The 17103-nt window shown below is 41.9% G+C and overlaps 1 protein-coding gene across 11 annotated transcripts in view; it reads right to left on the bottom strand.

Annotated features, from left to right (window-relative positions):
• The window catches only part of LOC143146703 (hemicentin-1-like), a 382634-nt gene that overhangs the window by 32454 nt on the left and 333077 nt on the right, over positions 1 to 17103 (bottom strand). For 5 of the 11 annotated variants that reach the window (XR_012992051.1, XR_012992054.1, XR_012992053.1 and 2 more), the window contains 2 exons: positions 5049 to 5624; positions 1859 to 2596 (listed from right to left, as the gene is read on the bottom strand). The exons of 3 other annotated variants lie outside the window; for them this stretch is intronic. Coding sequence is in view for 3 of the 8 variants with exons in the window: in XM_076311230.1 (XP_076167345.1) it covers positions 1862 to 2596; positions 5049 to 5624 (1311 nt within the window). In the remaining 5 variants the exon portion in view is untranslated. Of the gene's footprint in view, positions 1 to 1858; positions 2597 to 3390; positions 3416 to 5048; positions 5625 to 17103 lie in introns of those variants that run through there. 3 more of the 11 variants (XM_076311233.1, XR_012992055.1, XM_076311232.1) reach the window with 3 other exon arrangements.

Raw genomic sequence — 17103 nt, 5'->3', positions numbered from 1 at the left:
CGCTTTTAATCAAAGCAATGATGTTTTCCTCCCTCTATCTTTTTCACTTTACACCGTTGCACGTAGCTGTTTTAATTAAACATGACACATCGATTTTTCGTCAACTGATTTCAATTAAAAATACTTACCAACGATGCAACCACCAACGGGGAAAATAAAAAAAAAAAACAAATATATATGTGTATATATATATATATATATATATATATATATATATACGTACATATACATATATACGATCGATTAGTCGTAATTTAAAAAAGTGCAATTTCGTTATCGAGATAAAAAAAGCAGGCCTGCAGTTATTTTTAGATGTTATTGAAAACAAAGCGAACAAGAAATGCAAACAAACGTAAAAACGGTTAAGTAAATAACACTACCGCAAAAAGTGTAAATTAAACATTCAACGATAAAATAATAAAAAGGAACAAAATGTTCGACATTTTCCTACCTGTGATCGTGTTGTAACTTCGATATAAGATGGATTAATCGAATCGCGAATAATTTTCGTACAAGAGATGCGTAGAAACTGTCTCTTATCTCAAAAGGAAAAGTTCAAGAACCAAATAAACGAATAAGAGAGAAATTGCTGGCATTGAAAGAGAAATTGTTTAAAAATTTAAGACAGTACTCGAATTGCAAAGTAGAATCCGATTCTTCCTTGAAAAATCCACACAGCCGTCCGTAAACACTTGGAAATTCTTAATAGCATATTCTTCCTCTAGGAAATATAATATTTGGCAATATCAAGGAGGTCGTGTAATCAACTGGTATTAAAAAAGTTGGCTTATTTCGAGCAGTTTTTTCGCAAAAAGTATTCATGGAACGATATTAAAATTTTCACATCTTCGTTTAAACGTACAATGGTAAGTCACTGTAACACAGCTCCTTAAAGAAACTTTTGATTTTTCGGACAATGTCGCGTAATTCTCGAACGTTCTCCGAGTGTCGACTCGCGCGAAGACATTGGACGTTTCGATACGATCGAAATTAATTAAAAAGAATCACTTCGTTCACTTTCCATATCTAAAACGCCTCCAAATTTTCCAAAGTTTGTACACCTTAACGAAACATGACCCAAATTTCTGATCAAAACTTTCACTCTTACTCTTACACTCTACGTACCTTCCAAAAGTAAATAATAGTATTCCACAACATTACTTATTCACCTTCCATAGATTCGACTTGTAGCTAAAATTGTACCGCGTTCCAAAACTAAATATCCCACAATATTACCTATTCACTTTCCACAAGTTCGACGCGTAGCTAAAATTATTCCAAAAGTAAATAATAGTATCCTATAACAATACCTATTCGCATTCCATAGGTTCGACGCGTAGCTAAAATTGTTCCAAAAGAAAAATAATACTATTCCACAATATTGCCTATTCATCTTCCATAGATTCGACTTGTAGCTAAAATTGTACCGCGTTCCAAAACTAAATATCCCACAGTATTACCTATTCACCTTCCGCACGTACGACGCGTAGCTAAAAATTGTTCCAAACCCGAATACCCTACAATTACGTATTCACATTCCATAGGTTCGACGCGTAGCTAAAAATTTGTCCAAAGATAAATATCTCGCGAGTCGACACTCTTGAAACTTTCTATTCCTGGTAGCTACTTACCGGGGGTTCGAGCGACCTCCTTGATACACAAACCCGGCCACTCCATCAAAAGCGACGGCCGGAGGGAGGGGTTCCAATAATAATTTACGGACTACCGCGGGTGCAAAGTTGTCGTCGTCGTCGTCGTCGTCGTCGTCGTCGTCGTCGTCGTCGTCGTCGTCTTCATCGTCGTCGTCGTCGTCGTCGTGGTAGTGGTGGTGGTGGTAGTCGTCGTCGTTTCCACTGACCTTTTAGACATCGATCTCCTGACCGACGTCTCGGAAGTGCAGCTCGGCGTACTGCATTATCGTCGGCGCGGACGGCGATCGTCCGTCACCGTGATTCGATAACAGTCTCTTCGGTTTGTTGCGATTCTTCGCGTCCCCGGTGTCCGCGTAATGCGTGCCCTCACCGGGTCGGTTCGATGGTCGTTCCCAGATCTGTTGTTGCCGGGAATTCGGGTTCGATCTGTGGTACTCGGTCGGACACTCCGCGATGTCGTCCTCGTAGTAATGGGGATAAGAGATTTTGTACGTCTCGGGTATACCGAGCTCTTGGACCTGATGGAAGCTGGTCTCGCAGGCGGGCGCGCTGTAAGCGTCCGATCGCCTCGCGTCCCCGCTCCGTCTCTGTTTTTGTTTACGATCGCCACGTTTGTGCTTCCTGTACTTCTGGCCCCGTTCGTTCCCCCGATTGGCGTGACGGCGGGGTTGCCTCGCGTCGTGGTTCGTGTAGTTTTGCTGTTCCTCGTCCGGATGCACCGCGGACGGGTGATTGACGGTCTCGTGGTGCGTCAAGTTGGACGAGCGATTGTTCGCGTGAACGAAGGAGGTCTGCAAGGGGCTAACTATCGAGGAATGGTAGAGGCTGCGCGTTAGTGGCAGTGTTAGTTGGCTGGAACTGTTGCTCGGTAACGGGTAGCTGTACTGCTGCATTTCCTGCCGGTGCTGTTGATAGTGTTCTTTGTAGTTGTATAGGCTGTCGGTCTGCAACAGGCACGGTTAGTCGTTGGAAATCCAGCCACGGGGGGAGCGAGTCGGCTCGGGTTAGGGAATACAGGGAAGAAGGGGCTAGGGGATATTGTGTTAGTCACGATACGGAACGGTGAACGAGGTAGGAGCGAAAATATTGTCTCGCGTTCGAAAATTGGAGAAAATTGTCGAAAATTGCGAGGAAACTCGCGGATCCATGGTAGTACGTTCTCTTCGATTCGACGGGATCGTGAACGTAAACCTGGTTATCCGACGGTCTCGGCGGCGATGCAACGACAAAAGGACGTCGTCCTTGTATTTCAACGTGGAAAACTCTACGACGAACGCGTCGAATCTCGTACCGGTTACGCTCCGAAGGAATTTTACTTCTTCTTGATCAACCAGACGTTGCGAACCGCGCATCCCCGAGGTACCGAAACCGTAAACCGGGCGAACGTTTTATTCCTTTCTTTCTTTTTCGTTTTTTTTTCTCCTTTTTTTTCCGTTCAATTTCTTTAAGACAATAGTAGGTCCGCGGAGCTCCGCAAACTCCCGAAAAAGCTTTTAAAGGCTTCGAAATAATATTTTACCTCCTTTATGGTTAGGGTTTGAAAAGCTCACCGGTAAGCGGGTGTACGTGTCGGTGTGCGTGTGTGTGTACGTGTGTAGGTGTGCGTGTGGGGGCGGAAACTTACTTGATGCGCGGCCGACATACACAAGGACGGTCGCTACACGGATGGCCAGATCCAGCTTAGCAGGGAAAATATGATTTCCGATTATAACTCGGATTCCAGCAACTCTACCTCCTATTTGCTCGAAGCTGTTGTTTTATATCTATTGCGGACACGTAAATCGTACTCATGCAGTAGGTGCAACGCTAATTATTAAATTGGTGCTTAAAGGACAGGATTTATTCCGTATGCTCGACTTTCGTTGCTGTTGCCTTCCCGTTACGGGCCTCTCGCACGATATCGGATCGCTTTTTACAGTTACGGTGTATACGTTGATTTTTACCTCGCTGGCGAAGAATGCGTTCGATCGAGATACGAATCGATCCAGCTCTCGTCGATACGTTCGCTACCTTCGTCGCGTTTGTTCTCCTTGAATCTGGATAAATCGAAATACCGGACGAAAGAATTCGAGGAAACTTTTACGAAATACGAACACCGATAGTTGCGATCGTACGAGCGATTCTGTATTTTTTTATTCGTCGATCTGTTGTATATTCGCGACCGTAACGATCGAGGCGTGTCTCGGAAAATTCACGAGCAAAAGAAATGTGTAATTTTAATTATCGTCGATTCGTAGACAAAATTACCATTATTTTTGACACGATTAAATCGCGACTGCTTCGGGTCTGTTGAGAATTATTTTTCTATAAAAGAACAATAGGGAATAACGATAGGAAAATTCCCGCGTGAAAAGAACAAATCGCGCTAATAAAGAGGGATTCTGAAGCGCGATGCTCGTTTTTAGACGAATTTTTACACAACGATAGTTCTCGAAATTCCACCGACACTCGAGACGGTCGACTGTAAACGAAAAAATAATTACGTACCAAAAACGTCTATACCAGACTCGATGATTCCGTGTCATCTACCGAGCACGAGTATCGCGTAAGTAGCTCGATCGTGATACCGACGAGAGTGTGTCTCGAGTCTCGTTCGTCTCTCCTGACAATTTTTTTTGTTGCGATTACTCTCCATTGAGCGATGAAAACGCGAACTTCGCGAAACGAAGTCGAAAACCTACTAAAAGGTCGAACCGATCGTCCATCGACCCTTTTACATTTTTAAATTCCGTCTGGCAGATCGAAAAACACTGTTAAACAATTCTGTAAATATTTCTCGTAGCTCGAAACGCCGGTCACTTTTCTCTCTCGGCTGGACAAGTATCTCGAATATCCTGTTCCTGTCCATTTAGAAAATTAACAACCGTTTCACGGTGGAAGGAAATTATCCAGAATCGATTCACGAAACGTTGAATCGCGATGTTTGAAAATTACGCAACGAACCCGTCTCGACGTCCACGATCTTCGATTCCAAGACGGAGCACTCGGGTGCTCCGTTTCACGGCGATTGGTCCCTATACTTGACAAATTACCTCTCCGGACGGATGATAAAACAATCGATGCGATTAATCGTCCGCGGTGGTTCGCGAGGACAACGAGGTGGATCCCGGACGGGGATTCAAAATACCATTTCTCTTCGGTCTTTCCGCGACGTGGGCGGTAGAAAAACGTCACGGCTCGAAAGAAGGGCACACAGATTCGTAGCCAGGTACGTATCGGAAACGATCGTTACTTGACCACGATCAATTCCGATCGGGCGACAGCGATCAATTCCGATCGATCGCGAGGCTAGCTTCGTTCGAGCGTGCGTTTTCCTCGAGACACCAGCAACGTCCTCGAGCACCGAATGTAGCGGGTCGTTACTTGCTACAGAAGGACACAAAGTAATCGACAAACCTTAGTCTTAGGCAGCGAAGCGTTTTTCGATGGAAAAACGGGAGGAGGAACGTTTTGATATGTGTGTTTCGAGGGATCGGTCTTCCTGCATTTCCTGGGCGCCGGGATCGGTGGCGTGGCCGGCACGGTGATCGTCGATGCCGTCGATCGGTTCGATCGATCGTCGATCGAACGTTGATTGGTCAACGAGGGTGTGTTCGAACGTACGATCGTGGTTATCGTGCTGGTGCTCCCGTTTTTATGGGGACACTTGTATATCGGTATAGTGTATAGGTGATACTTCCTGTGAACGGTCTCGTGCCTCCGGCAGAGTCTCAGCGAGTAGAACTGCGAGCGTTTGTGCTTCCTTTGACGTGGCTTCAAGCTATTGTATTTAGGCACAGGTGAGTTACTCCTAGGCATGTTGTAATCGCTATAGTGCGGGCCTAGGTGACTCCTGGTCGATTCGTAACCGGAGCTACCGTCGCAGAGCGATGTCGTTCTGCTCAGCGGCCGTGAGGAACACGGTGAAGTCGGGGCGGAATGATGCAACGTGCCATGCAAAGCCGAAACTCGGGTAAACATACGGGAAACCAACTAAAACAAAAGACAACCGGCGGCTACTTATGGTCGAGAGCCACGACTCTCCGACGTGCTCGTAAAGTTGAATCAAAAGCCATGGGTAGAGGGGGAGGGGGCTGGTTTCGGGACCCTTCGTCGAGACCCCAAGGCCCTTTGAGAGACAGAGAGAGAGAGAGACCCTCTTTCGTGGGATCGCGAAGCTTTGAAATATTTTTGCAATTTTTTTGCGTCGAGTTTCGCGGGTTTCTTTTTCCCTTTTTTTTTTTTTTTTCATTTCCTCAAACGGTACCGGGGCGCGTTGGAGTTCCTCGTGCGCAAAAATAAATCGAAAACAAACGAAAGCGCGTTTCAGGCGCCACCGATTCCCTCTTCACGGGCTTGTCCGTCGGATGAAGTGGCAATTTTTTACGCGCACTTACTCCGCGCATCGGTTGCGTTTAGTACGGGACGGTCTCCGCTAGAGTGCGCGGCGGTAGGCGCGAGTTCGCGGCAGCCACTGTACAAATGTTATTCGAGCCAGTGTGTACTCAATCGCACGCACGCCCGATGAATTTTTCAAATCAATTTTCTCGAAAATGGAGCCCCGAGCAGTAAAATTTGATTCCGTAGTTTTTTTTTTATATTTTTTTCTTTTACTCTGTTTTTATTTTTGCATAATAAATCAACCCCCCCACCGACACGGTTGTATCCGTATCGTGGACGTGAACGAGGCGGCCACGATCGAGCCCGGTGATTCTGTACGTTGGTTTCTCTATAATAAATCGTGATACCGTTGGATCGGGTTATCGATTCGGGCGGATTTTTTTTTCTTCACTCGCGAAGGTAAGTGAAGTTTTTTCGCAAATTATCCGGGGCAATCGAGCGTACCCGGTTCCTCGATTATCGTATTAGGTCGTTAACCGAGTTCTTCTCTTACGCGGCGAAATTATAGAGAACTTTGTGTTTATTGTCGATTTTTTTCCTTTATTTCTCAGAAATTGACCGTTTTGCGATAACCGAACGCATCGATGAACTTTCATTTTCTGCGGAAAAATAGTTTTTTCAGCTCGATCGAATGTGAATTCGAGCAGCGATAAAGCGAACAAAAGTTATCCTACGGTACAACAATGAGACGATAACAAAAATAAGACGGGTAGTTCTTCCTCGCCTGTCTACTTTTCGGATGCTATAGCTTCGAATTATCATCCATTTAAGTAGATGTCACAGTTACGAATAATATTTTTTTGCACCCTTTGCTTTAGAAATTTTTATCAAAAGAGTATCTTCTTTTTCCAAATATTTTAACGTCGAAGATAAAACTTTTCCTGCTGTAGAAACTTTTTTTCAGAGTTCATAGTCGATACCCCAATTTACTTTTGCACGAGGAAGCAAACGTTAAATCTTCCATATTAATTTCCAAACGGTAACGATTCTTTCTTTATATACATATTTAAAGTCTCGACAACTATTTACGGTTCTGTTCCTCGGAGCTTGCAAAAATTTCTTCGCGAAATGCAACGATCACTTTCATCACTTCCACGCGGCTAATAATTTCCTTACGTATTCTCCTCCGATTGCCTCGTACTTACGTTCGTGCGTGATTCGTGATCTGTTCGCGTGGAATTTCTCGAAAGTCGTAACGAACGGATCGAAAACTCGGGAAAGAATCGCGCTCGTAATTGAGATCATCACGGTGGTCTGAAAAATTCGCTCGGATAGGGTATCGCTGGTTATCGTCGTCCCGAACGTCAACCGTGAGTCGCGGACCAACGAATAAATAGGTCGTGCAAATACGAGTACTGGCTGTCGAGCGAGGAACCGGTCATCGAGACGGCTATTGTTGCGTTCGATTCGTTTCGATCTCGGTGCACGAAATTGCTGGCCAGAGAGACAGAGACGGAGACGGAAAGATAAATAGATAGACGGGTAGATAGATACAGTGAGTGATTTAAGGAAAATTCAAAGCCACTGGCGGAAACCAAAAAGCGATGAAACAACAGGCGGCGCTCTAGCGGCACAACTGCATCGTTGATCGACCATAATTGCACCTACCTGTACAAGAGGGTAAACAACCAAAATCCCTATAGTCGGTTGATACATAAATTGCGTGGTGGTTCGAAACCGTGAGAAATCGATAGTTTCGTTCAAGGTGGGACCAGCCCGTGGCTCGTACGCGCGTTTCGTTGTATTACGGGACCCTCGATCGGGAAATTAATTTATTATGTCGCTGTAATTCCGGTACGGGGCACGCGGCCCGGTCACGGCGGCGAGTATCGATCAATCGAGTCGCTACCGATGACGATTTATGACACGACCGATCGAAATATTTCCCGTTTCCCACGGACATCGAAGCGACGGCTCGTGGTTTCCACGGATTCCACCGAATATCCATTCATTAAGCTTTCACGCACGCCCGATGCTTCTGCTATACCAAGAGAACACTTCATCTATGCGTTGCCTTTCGCTTCTCCTCCTCTTCTACCTCTCGGCCCATTTTAACGCTCTAAAACTCACTGTAATTCACGCTATTTACATCCCGTTGCCCTTCGAAACGGGGCGCGCAATACTTTTCGAACGAACCGCGCATCGAAATCGCGTTAAATGATTCGACTGCGATCGAGCACGACCGAATTTCAGTGAAATTTACTCGAAAGTCAATTTTATTTCAACCTTTTTCCTCGGTACCCTCTGGCATTCCGCCTATTTTCCAGTAGGAGTGTGCGTGTGTTTTTTTTTCTCGGGGCGCAGGGGGTAGGGGGCGCAAGTGACAACCTTTTTCCCCTTTCGACCTACATGTATAGTGGACACGTACTCTAATCGAGAGTAACTCTCGACTAATTTTTGTTTACCGAGAGACACGTTCGAGTATCGAAAAAGGGACGGTTTTTTTTTTCTTTTTCGAACGCGCGTGTGATATCTTTCGAGAAATAATTTTTGCCATTTCTAAGGACTGTTTGTACAGGACAATTTTTGTTTAAAATTTGCCGTTTAAAAAATATGTATATACAAAAAGAGTCAATGTCGGAACAATCAATCGAGTATCATTTTTAAACGTATTTCGCACAAATCTTGAAGATAATAAGTTTGCGTAAAACGGTCGAATAAATGATGAAATTTTATATTTCACGCGCTGAAATTGCATTTATTTTTCGTTCGAAAAAATTGTGATCCTCGTGTCTCCGTTAGAAAACACTTTCAACGATACTAAAACAAATTGTAAACGTACGTTGGAAAACAATATCGAGATTGATCTTCGCGCAGTTTTCGAACGTACGACGTAACACGTACGAACGAATATTTCTATTTTAAAATATCATGCACGAAGGTACGAAAGGGTTGATAAACGATTGGTCTGCCGAGAAGGAGCGTATAGCTCGTTTATACTTTAACGCGAATTTATGAACCGGAACTTCATAAACTCTTGCAACTGCGGGAAGGTGTGTCGGACTTTGTATTTCTGACATTATTACACGGTCGATATATCTTTCGACAAGTTTTAATTCAGCTTATTAGCGTTGGCCGTACTTTGAACAGCGGCAAAGGTGAAAGATTTATTTTTTCATATTCTTGTCGCAACGTTTGCGTATGCACAACGACGAGGCGCATCAATTTATTCCGCGGAGTTTTACTTAAAAAGTAGTCCACTTTTTACATCGCCTCGTTACATCCGAGACAAAATTATACCTACGTATTCCGAGGAGGTAGTCCTTAACCGTGCTGTTACATTTTTTTCCCCCGCGTCAATATCCTAGATATCGATTTACACTTAGCAAGAAATTTCTAGAGTCATTCTGTATAATATGTAGCAAGACAAGTGGACGACGAAAATTAAATTTGGCTGTACGTGCCTGGAAAGGCTATGATGCAATTTTAACCCCTTTCAAAGTATCGGATTATATATCTTCAAAATTCTCGTTTAGTAGATGAAAAAAGAAAACCGCTATAAACGTAACATTGCCAACGGGTTGAAACCACTTGAGTCAATAAAATACAAAATTGTCGGTAACACAGCTCATCGCCTAATTTATAGCGAATTTCTTCTCTTCTCTCCCTTCTATTTTATTCAAACATTACACGGAAAAAAACATTTCGAACAGACTCTAATTTAACGTTTGTATAACCATTTGTCTTTTGTACAAATCGAGGAAGTTTCCACCATTCAATGTACGCGTGTCTACTCGAAATACGTATTCTACGAGTTAGAAAACACGAAGTAGTTGACGAATAAACGACAAATAGGAGTAACGTCGCCCTTAGACCTGTAGAATGTTATTCGTCGGAGCGTAGAATAATTCTACCGAATAATTGCACGCTACATTTGGCGGTTGAAAACATTTTCGACGTAAATAAATCCCGACTGGTAACGGTCTTTGTTAATTCCCGGAAGAAATTTCTACGGTAAAAATAATCATTTCGAAATCCCGGGGCTCGGTGGATTTAATTATCCGTGTCGATCTGTAACGCGTAATCAGCGAAACGCACGGGTTTGTTAATTAGCGCATGCTGGAGGGAAGATCGGTGTCAAGCTCGCGTCGAAACGGTAACTATTCGAGCATAATGCGTTAACGATGACGGCGCGGGGGAAATCGTCGCGACGACCCGCGTTAATACCCGATCGATTCATTTTACGTTTAAGTGTCAATTATAAGATTTGTAATTATTGAAATGGATGTCCGTCCGAGGGGCACGAACGCGACGCACGTTGCAAAGGGGGCTTTGAACGCACCTGAGGCCGCGTTGCATCTTTGATCAGACACTGACAATTTCGTGTAATCACAGAAGCCCCGGGGTAACGTGAGATGCAAATTGGTCAACATTTATCGACTCGCTGATTATTTAGCGTCTGTAGGAAATTGATTCCCGCTCAGCGGCTTTCAAAGCACCGTGACGATAATGACGTTGAACAATTACATCGTGACGACGAAAAGTGCTTTCGGTGGATACAATAGATTCGACAACGATTTGGTAATACTTGTAGAAGAATTTACTCGCTGACCTTCTTACGATGAATATTTTATTGGTTCGTGGAGGTAGATGTCTATTGGGACGGTTCTTTGGTATAGATTAGGTCGAAATTATATATATATATATATATGAGATTAGATAGTAGACGGTAGATTGTTGTTCAATTTTTGTTTCAAAATTTGAACGATTGTAAGTCGAACGATTCTAAATGTAAGCAAAGATATAATGAATTTGCTCGTGGTTCTCTTTATCGGGAATTTTCTCATATTATATTTATTACGTTAATCGTACGATACAACGAATATAATTTATTATAATGGAAGAAAACAATTAATCAGTTTGTATAATCGTATACCTCGAGCTTTCCTTTTAATATAAGTCAGATTCGATAAATCTTCGAATTATTCTAAATCTGTTGAATGTTTCTACAATATATCCGGAAAGAGTTCTCAATTATTTTGAACATCGGGGAAACTTTTCGAATTGAAGTATTTTAACGTTAACAATAGAATTTCAATTAAAATTTCCACTATATGTTATATTCAATGCCAAATCGACGCACAGAGAAACCTAGCCAATCGCCTAGAGGTATCCAACAAAAAGGGGCTCTTGAAAAGTTTCAGTAACAAAACAATACCCGTTCGTTTTTTCCGATTTGCTGTTAATAAATTTAATATTTTTTTTCTCGTTACAGAGTAGGGCTGTACTAATATTTTTTACCATCCGGGGACGTGAATGAAACAAACTCAGCTTGAATTTTGCAAGGACAGCGTCAACGTTGAATTAATTTCACAATTTTCATTTCTCGACGATTGTACTCGCTTAGAAATTAGTGTTAAAATGAAGCAAAGCGTGCAAAAATTTCAGAAAATAGTAAGTTAAAGGATACACACACTCGGTGTTGAATTCGATTCGAGCATCATCGATAACATCCCTACTCGTGTACAGTTTCCAGCTCAGCACCGAAAGGGTTAACAGGAAATTGGTAATATCGTATAGAATTATTTAAACTAAACGGGGAAGTAATTATACGACTAATAGAAAAGGATCCGAACTCGCTTAAACTACCACTCCGGCGTACTTTCATCTCCCAGCCGAACTTTCTAGTCTCATTTGTTAGAAAGTTTGTTCGAGAGTTAATTATTTCTGCTCGCCCCGTTCCTCACCGGGCCACGGTGTTCGCGACTTTTCCGAATCGGAATAATAACGCACACTTGACACGATCATAGGAGAAGTTTCCCTCGTTTCTATTTCCGAAATTAGGACCGTTCCAACGAAGAACGGGGGAACAGCGCGCGTGGAACTTTTATTCATTGTCGGCCGGTCTTTGTCGTCGAAAAGCGAACGATGAAGCGTGTTGTCAGTTTTAAGGTAGGTAAGTGTTCCCTTGGAAAATACGTGGCCGCTGGAACCGAGACCGGAAAGGAACTCCGTAGGATCGGATGGCGGTTGGGCTGGGGGCGGGGCGGGACGGTGGAGGTTTCGTTGCAACATTTTTTAGGAAACCTGTTTTGCAATTCGAACGAAGCGAGCGATACTCCGGAGGAATCAGCTTTGAATAGTCGTCAGAGTCCCGTTTCGTAGCCCGAGATATTTAAACCCGTTCCTCCACGGAATTCGTCTCTTTCTCCGAAAGTAAAAGGAGAAGAGAATAAACATGGAACTTGACGAAGAAAAGAGGAGTAAAAGGAATAAAAAAAAAAAAAAGAAAAAGAAGAGAAAAAAACGGTATCGTTGTTGTCTAGATGTTACATTGTTCACACGGTACTCGTATACCGGAATGACCCTTTTCTTCGTTTTCTTTTTTGTTTGTTTGTTTCTTTTTTTTTTTTTTTAACGTGACTTTCCATACCCGAGGTTGAAATAGATGAACGTTAATGGATTTTCAGGATAAGGGATGAAAACGGTGGTACGGAATTGTGTACGGGAAAGGAGAGCAGAAACTGTGATTCCGAGTGTAACGTAGAATTTGGAAAAGCGGGAAGAAAAATAGCGGTGGTCTCGCTGCAAACGGGTTGCACTTGAGAGAACAGTTGTTTCTTACGTTCGTGATATAATTTTCTCACGTTTATCTCGAATTGTTTTCGAGTAACATCGATGTTCGATACTATGCGGTTCGAAAGAAGGCAAATTATTGGGGAAATTGATCTTTTCGCTTTCGAATTGTTTCGCAACGACGAAGATTAATATTTACTTTCCGTTTTCGCGTGTATCGATCGTTTTAAGAACGTACAATTAGTTCGAATGATTTTTATTGCAAAATCGCGTACGATAATTTGCGTTTTAAAGTTTCTTCGGACGATGAAAATCGTTTCTCCTGGCGTGGTCTTGAAATACGCGAAAAATAACGATGCTACAATTTTGCGTATGTTTATTATATTTGTAATAATTCTTTTCGCGAAACGCGAGGGCATTTAAATTACTAATGGCGGTACGTACACTCTGTTTTATGGAGATGTTTTTAAATACGTGTCAAAATGTATGCCAACGTTATTCGTGTAAAACTAAAAGAAACTAGTACATTCAGAGGTAGGAAAATATACAAAATTGGTAGTAATATTTTACTTCATAATACGAGAAATGTAGTCGTACTGTTGCAGTGGATGCAGCAGGATTAATACGGTTAACAAGATTTTCGTGGAACGAAGTTTCAAAGTGATGAAATTTGTATTGTAGCGCAAAATCGATGTCTCTCTGGTTGAATCTTTGCAATGTATTTTAGGATGCGCGAAACGCAAAAGCGGGGCGGAAAAGGGGGCCAATTTTGATCCCGCATCGAACAAAGAATCGTTTTTTTTTTTTTTTTTGTCAAAATGGAACGAACGATTGATCATTACCGTACATTTCTCACGAGTTTTCTCGCGAAAAAAATTTATGAAAATATAGAATTTTTGCTACATTGTGATTTTTGTTTTTTTCTTTCTTCCGTGAAATGCAATGCACATTCAATTTTACTGTACACAATTTGCGTCGCACAATATCAATCCATTCGTGCCTGAAGTAAAAATTGTTTTCCATAGTTTCGAACATTTAACAGCAACGTGGAACAAATTCATCAAGGTACCGAATTATAATATATTTAACAAAATTTTGTTATCGTTCGAAAGAGTACTTCTTCAAGATGGATTATAATCTAGAACGCGAGGCATTCACAACGAAATAACACCGCTGTGATTTTTCTTGTTCACAGTAGCCAAACGACCGTCTTCTTACATGGTTGTACACTTTTTATGGGATAAGCTGGATCGTAAGTTTAACACGTTGAATAAGTCCCTTCGGATTTTCATGACGCGCGTAATGTAAGAGGCTTAGCTCGAGATGCTATTCATAACAGTACATTTTTGTCGAGATTGAATATACCAGAGAGCAACAAATGCATTCTTATCACAGGTATTTTTTACTTCGAACGAATCGTACGTTGTGGAAGAAAATTGCAACGAGTATCGTAAGGCGAGAAAAGCAGTGTTTGTCGTCTGGTCTTTCGACGGAATATTTGTAAATGCAAATTTCAAGCGCACAATATAGAAAATCGCGTTACAACAATATTTTGACTTGAAGATATTGTAGAATTTTCAAGTTCAATTTATCGAACAATTACGCGCGAAGAAAGGGCAGTATCGCCTAAAATAACAACGAAAAGGAGTCATTTAAAGAGGTATTTAAAGAGTGAAAAATTAGAAGTTTAAACGATAAATTGTTTAGATGAACGAATAAGTGTCGAAACATAGGGTGGAGTATTGAAACAAACGGGGACTTTCTCGATCGATCTTTCCTCGGATAAAACCTTTCATTAGTCGGGCGATTAAATGTTATCAAACTATACGTAGATAGCCAAGTTTTGGTTAACTGATTATATCGGGTTTAGATATTGAGGTCACGAGTTCGCGCAACTGTGCGGAATATTACAAGTACGGAGGACTTCCTGATCACGATTTAAAACGGATCGGAAGGAAATTTTAAATATACTGATGTCGTTGATATTAAAACAGTCTACGACCTTAATAATACGAACTGTGTAATTTTCCGTCGAGAATTGCGTTTAACTCATTCGCCTCTGGATATATACTACTGTGTTCATATACCGTGCAAGTCTGTCCGTCAGCTTGCTTTATGTACCTTGTGCACGTTCCTCTGGTACGTAGAGCAATGCACGTATACGCGAGAACGTGTGAATCTTAATTTACACACTCGAAATATCACAATCGTGATTAAATATCCAATAATCGCCGAGAAATCTCCCGAGACGCATAGAAATAAATTCAAGTATTTAATCGACTCTATCGGATTTAAATGTAACGATGCAACATTAATACTTGAACCAATTACCCAGTACTGGATTTAAGTGTAACGAATCACCGGTTTGTGTTTGCAATTGTAATTAACGAACATTATTTCGCTTCGTCGATCATATTTGCAAAGTATCGGGTAGCACGGGATACGTATCAATAATTCATTTCGCGTTAGGGAATAATCTTTCGAATTGAAACCTGAAAATATGTCGATGCACCGGTGACGATATCCTATCGGAGAAAAACGAAACTTTCGTCGAGCGGGCAAACTGATTCTCCGGTTGAACGTCGAGATAAAGAAGGAAAAAGGAAAAGAAGTAAAAACCTCGATATTTTGAATTTATTAATTTCTGAATACACAAGGTGTATCGGAAAGTGCAACCGAGCCGTAGCCGATGCTCTTCCGATAGCGTTTCATCGTTTCTTCTTTTTCCTAGATCTTCCGCGAACCATCCGGACAATATTCCGAATAATTACTTCGGGTACGGAGACTTTCGTATCGCGAAGACGAGGACGAAATACATTAAATAAATGAATCGTACTCGCGATTTCAACCTTTGGATGTCTTTGTTTCGTTGTTTTCTCTATCGATTAAATAACTATTGTTTCGTCGAGAATACACGGAATGTGCAATGTAAAAATGTTTCGTTAAATGCTCTCCTTTTTACGAACGAGTACCAAAAATACCCTCAGTGTGATCTTTTCGTACAGTTTTGGAGGTATTAATGTACACTGATAAATGTTTCGTTAAAAGTTCTTCTTTTAGTACAAGTACGAAAAATACCCTCAGTGTGATCTTTTCATACAGTTTTGGATGTATTAATGTACACTAATGTAAAAATGTTTCGTTAAATGCTCTCTTCTTTCTAACCGAGTACCAAAAATACCCTCAGTGTGATCTTTTCATACAGTTTTGGATGTATTAATGTACACTGTGTAAAAATGTTTCGTTAAAAGTTCTTCTTTTAGAACAAGTAAGAAACATAGCCTAAGTGTGATCTTCTCATACAGTTTTGGATGTATTAATGTACACTGTGTAAAAATGTTTCGTTAAAAGCTCTTCTCTTCGAACAAGTAAGAAAAATACCCTCAGTGTAATCTTTTCATACAGTTTTGGATGTATTAATGTACACTGATGTAAAAATGTTTCGTTAAAAGCTCTCTTCTTTCTAAACGAGTACCAAAATTACCCTCAGTGTGATCTTTTTATACAGTTTTGGATGAACTAATGTACACTGTAAAAATGTTTCGTTAAAAGCTCTTCTCTTCGAACGAGTACCAAAAATACCCTAGATGCGATCTTTTAATTCGGTCTGTGATGCACCAATACCGAGTCTCCGAGCGTTAAGTTCGCGCGACGCGCAGTTGGACTTCCCAGCCGTTTCCATTGTCTTATTCCCACCGAGTCGAGGAAAACATCGATCGGTTTCGTGCGATAAATAATAAAACCAGCTGAAATCCAACAACACCCCTAATGCATTGTCCCACGGGAAGTGGAAGAAGAAAGTCGTGGAGAGTGGAAGGAGTCGTTAGCTTTTTACGAGAGCGAGTACACGTTCTCCGCGGCGTTGTGGTATAGTTTATGGTGTCTGCCGCGCGAAAAGCGAGGTTAATCCCTCTCTTATTTAACCAAGTGCCCCCGTAATGACCGTATCGGAAGCAGAACGGTTCGTATCCGAAGTAATTGAGTATGGACAGAAGCTGAAAGCGAAGAGGCAAGAGGGTAGATATTAGCGGGTCCCTTTGTCGACCATCTTCGGTTCCGGAAGCTTTTACCAGACGTGTTCTCGTTCCCACAGATCCATAATTCATCGCGAGAACCACTCGACTCGCCACGACAGATGAATATGTAAATTATTGATCAGCGGTTACATCACGTGTTCAAATGTTTATTTATTTGAGCGACGATCGCCGGGCGTGAAACACGACACACCATTATGCGAAAACGTTGCGTCGTGTCGCGTCCCGTCTCGATGTTCACCGATCGTTATTTGTTGCCCTATTCACGGTTCCTCTCTTCGAATTATAACACACGGAGATCATTTCTGGGAACATATTTGAACAAAGTACCAACGGCGTTTTAGTGCAGCGGTTCTCAAACGTATTACGGTCCCAGGAGCCCTTTGTAATCCGAAAAGTTTACGCGAAGCTACGGAGAGCTCTCGTTCCACGTGGGATCTACTTTGGCGATGTTTACCGTATTAGAACTTAAACCTCGCGGATACGTAAAATTGAACGTGGAGCGTACGTAAAAAAATATC

This window comes from Ptiloglossa arizonensis, chromosome 5, assembly GCF_051014685.1.
Source record: "Ptiloglossa arizonensis isolate GNS036 chromosome 5, iyPtiAriz1_principal, whole genome shotgun sequence".
NCBI lineage: Eukaryota > Metazoa > Arthropoda > Insecta > Hymenoptera > Colletidae > Ptiloglossa > Ptiloglossa arizonensis.
Note: the sequence above shows the minus strand (reverse complement) of the source record. Positions and strands in the feature narration are given on the sequence as shown.